The sequence below is a fragment of the Nicotiana sylvestris genome, chromosome 9, assembly GCF_000393655.2.
Source record: "Nicotiana sylvestris chromosome 9, ASM39365v2, whole genome shotgun sequence".
Classification (NCBI taxonomy): Eukaryota; Viridiplantae; Streptophyta; class Magnoliopsida; order Solanales; family Solanaceae; genus Nicotiana; species Nicotiana sylvestris.
In genome coordinates this window covers 157,525,938-157,529,461 of record NC_091065.1, presented here as the reverse complement: position 1 = coordinate 157,529,461, position 3,524 = coordinate 157,525,938, and the positions used below count along the sequence as shown (strand labels likewise).

The 3,524-nt window shown below is 40.8% G+C and overlaps 1 protein-coding gene across 1 annotated transcript; it reads right to left on the bottom strand.

Annotated features, from left to right (window-relative positions):
- Nucleotides 1–1,950: 1,950 nt before the first annotated feature.
- LOC138878478 (uncharacterized) lies at nt 1,951–3,063 on the bottom strand. Its single transcript, XM_070158161.1, has one exon. It carries the CDS (start codon nt 3,061–3,063, stop codon nt 1,951–1,953), a length of 1,113 nt encoding a protein of 370 aa, XP_070014262.1.
- Nucleotides 3,064–3,524: the final 461 nt, after the last annotated feature.

Sequence of the window (3,524 nt, the reverse complement as noted above, 5' to 3'; positions counted from 1 at the left end):
GGAGCACTGATGCACCGGTGAGGAGGTGTGAGCGACTGGCTGTAGTGGGCACGCGGAGAGGTAGAGGAAGACCTAAGAAGTATTGGGGAGAGGTGATCAGACAGGACATGGCGCGACTTAGGATTACTGAGGACATGGCCCTTGACAGGGAATTATGGAGGTCGAGCATTAAGGTTGTAGGTTAGGGGAAACTTGTGAATATTTCTACAGCACAATAGAGTGAGACTAGCCAGTTAGGAGTTAGACTAAGAATGTCATTGGTCGTCTATTGATGCAGGGCTTTACTTGCTAGTTGTACTATACCAACCATCTATTTCGTATTTCGTATTCTGTATTTCATATCTCTTATATTGTTGGTATTTTATTATGCATTTTATGGTACTAATATATTGGCTCCTGTTGCTTTTTTTTTAGCCGAGGGTCTCCTGGAAATAGCCTCTCTACCCTTCGGGGTAGGGGTAAGGTCTGCGTACATATTACCCTCCCCAGACCCCACTTGTGGGATTATACTGGGTCGTTGTTGTTGGAAAGAAAGGTCGGCATGAAGGCTCAAAATAAACTCAAAATGAGAGGTTGTAGACTTACAACTCTTGGAATTGATTCTTTCAAAAATGAAATAAAATCTTTGCCCCAGTTTCAGAGGCGGGGGATTTTTCGATTTTTATCTATTTTTCTATTTTTTTCTTCAAAATTCTTATTTGGTTGGACCGAACCATGAGGCTGCCTACGTATCCTAATTTTAAAGGAATCAGGTCTAACGTAGTTCAAACATCTGGCCTAAACTGGTTTTCATCTTTCTTTCTGTTTCTCTTTTTCTTTTCTTTTTTTTCTTTTTTTTTTTGTTTTCCCCAGCTTTTATTTTTGAGGGCATGGACCTTTGACAATTCTTTTTTTTTCTGAACTTTCTAAGAATTGCCCCAGTTTGTATTTTTGGGACATGGATTTTTTTTTGACTCTAAATTTGATTCCAAAAGAAGGTATCCAAAGGAATAACACAGGCTCAAAAGGGGTAGGGAAGGATATAAAGTGTTTGGATAGCAGAAAGAGGGCCTCCCAACCTCAAGAATGTCAAACATGGTATCTTTTCACAATCACAGCATTGACGAACATGTCTGTCTTCTTGGTGTGCCATGGTCACAAGACATTTTTTCATCCCTTAGTGGCAAACTTTCCAACAAACATCAATTGATTAAACATCCTCAGGCCCGATCTTCACAATGATTTGAAGGTGAATTTTACTCGACCTTAGTTCCAAAGTATTCTAACTCTTTATTCATCCTCAAAAGTATTTTTTTTTTAGTTATCAAATTCCAGATTAAATCAGTTCCATATGGGGTGGCATGAGCTTTGGAGCCATTTATGACCCTGTCCAGTAATTTGACAATAAAGGCAGGCCAATTGATCTGCATTCCTCTCACAAGGCACTCCATAAGAACCAGGTCCATGTAGTTGGCAGTGTGCCTCCTCTCCTGTCTGGGCAGCAGGCACTTGTTAACAAATTCAAACAAGATCTTATGCTCAGGCCTCATCTCACTTTACTGCACAAACCTGGCTTCAGGCACATCTTCAGCAGTTGCGGCATCACAAAAATTCCTAGTGATTTGAAGAGCAGTAGGGAGAGAATCTAGACATGACCACCTTTGCCTTGTATAATCATCATACCCCTCACTAGGTATGTCTAGAATCTTACCCAATTTGAGTGCATCAAACTTCACCCTTACTCCTTCCACTATACTGGTGACTACCCCATTTTTCTCTATGGAATTGGCCATAAACTCAATCAATTCTTTCCTAGCCAGCCTCCCATCCATTTCAAGGACCATGTCCTTCCAACCTTGTGCAGCTAGGGCATCCACCAGTCTTCTCATTCCTGGCTCATCCAGGTCTCTCAACAGTCTTCCTTTCAAAATATTTCTTCTGCCAAATATGGCAAACCTATCTTGTTCCTTTTCAGATTCCTCTTCTTCTTCTTCTCCCACTCCATTCTTCTTCTTCCTCAGTAATATTTACCTGCTTACCTTTCACTGCAGATCTGGTTCTTTTGGCTAAAGAGGGTTCAGTAGATACAGGTTCAGAAGAAGGCTTCTTGGAAGAAGCCTTGGCTCTTTTTGGTTTGGGTGTAGGAACCTCCACAGTTATTCCCCTTTCTTGATGGACCAGTTCCATCTCCTCTTCTTCTTGTTCTGTAGCCTCAGAACTCTCCACAACCTTTTCTTTTCCCTTCTCCTTCTTTTTCTTCTTGCTTTCTTGCAGAGCTTTCTGTAACTCAGCTTCACTTTGTCTGACCCTGCTTCTAGTGGCTCTTCCCTTAGGTACTGAAGGTACATTAGGTTTTGTGGATGACATTTTGCTTTTCTTTGTTGGCTTGGAAGCAGTTGGAGCCTTTTGTGTGGAAGCTTTACGCTTCTTTGGATCATAACTGGCCCCAACCCTCTTAAGAAGATCATCCAGTGTTTCCTCAATAAATGAATCAGGTTCATCTTGTTGCTTTCTTAGATGTACAAGCCCTTCAGCCGCCTCCCCAGAACCACTTCCCCCTGACTTGTTGCCACCTTTTTCAATACCTCCACAGATAGCCAGAACTTTTTCTTTCCCATTTCCCCTCTCATCACCACTTGCTCCCTCTCTCTCTTTTTGTTTCTTTTTACCTCCACTTCTACTAGTTTCAGTCCCCTTTAAATCTTTGACAGGACCAACCAAGACAAACCTATTTTCTACATTTTCAACCAAAGTAGAGAGTACCACACAAGAACTCACCTCACCAGGGGTTTCTTGAATTTTGGCAGTGTTAGAAGACCCATGTTCTTCTCCTTCACTGGCAGAAATAAAAGCTTCAGACTCAGATCTTGAGTTAGATTCTTGAGTAGGACTTTCCTTCCTCTGGCTAGCCTTTAATTTCTCATTTAGAACTTTTCTTAGAGCTCCAGAAGCTACAGTTTTTCTGGCCAATATTTTCTGCCTATGAAACCTAGGTTTTGGGGTTTCACTAGGGGGTGTAGATGAGGATATATTCGAAGGGGATATTGGTGGGGGAGTGCCAGTATTATCTTGGGGGTTAGTCATGGTAGATTGTTTCTTGAGAAAAATTTGGGAATTTTGGAGAGAAGAAGGGAGATAAGAACTTGAGAAGAGTTTTGACGGTTATGGACTAATGAAGAAGAGGTGTGGCGTGTATTTAAAGATGATTAGACTTAAATGAAGTAACGACAGCTTTTTCAGAGGTCAATTAGAAGTCTAATCAAGATGTAATTCCGGTCTTTTAGTGATTATTAGGCATCGCTATATTTTAGGCAAAAATTCCGGATTTTAGAGTTCTAGGGGAACGAAACTGGTTCAATGCTCAACAGATAGAATTTTTGGGAATTTGATGAATGTAGGACTTCTGCTCATGATTGGAAAAATGATCTTTCTAATTTTGCATAGTATAGAAAACATACCTGAGCTTTTCATATGAACACATACTGATGAACCAGGTTCTTTATATAGAACTCTCTTGCACATGCCTCAAATGCCAAAATAGAAGA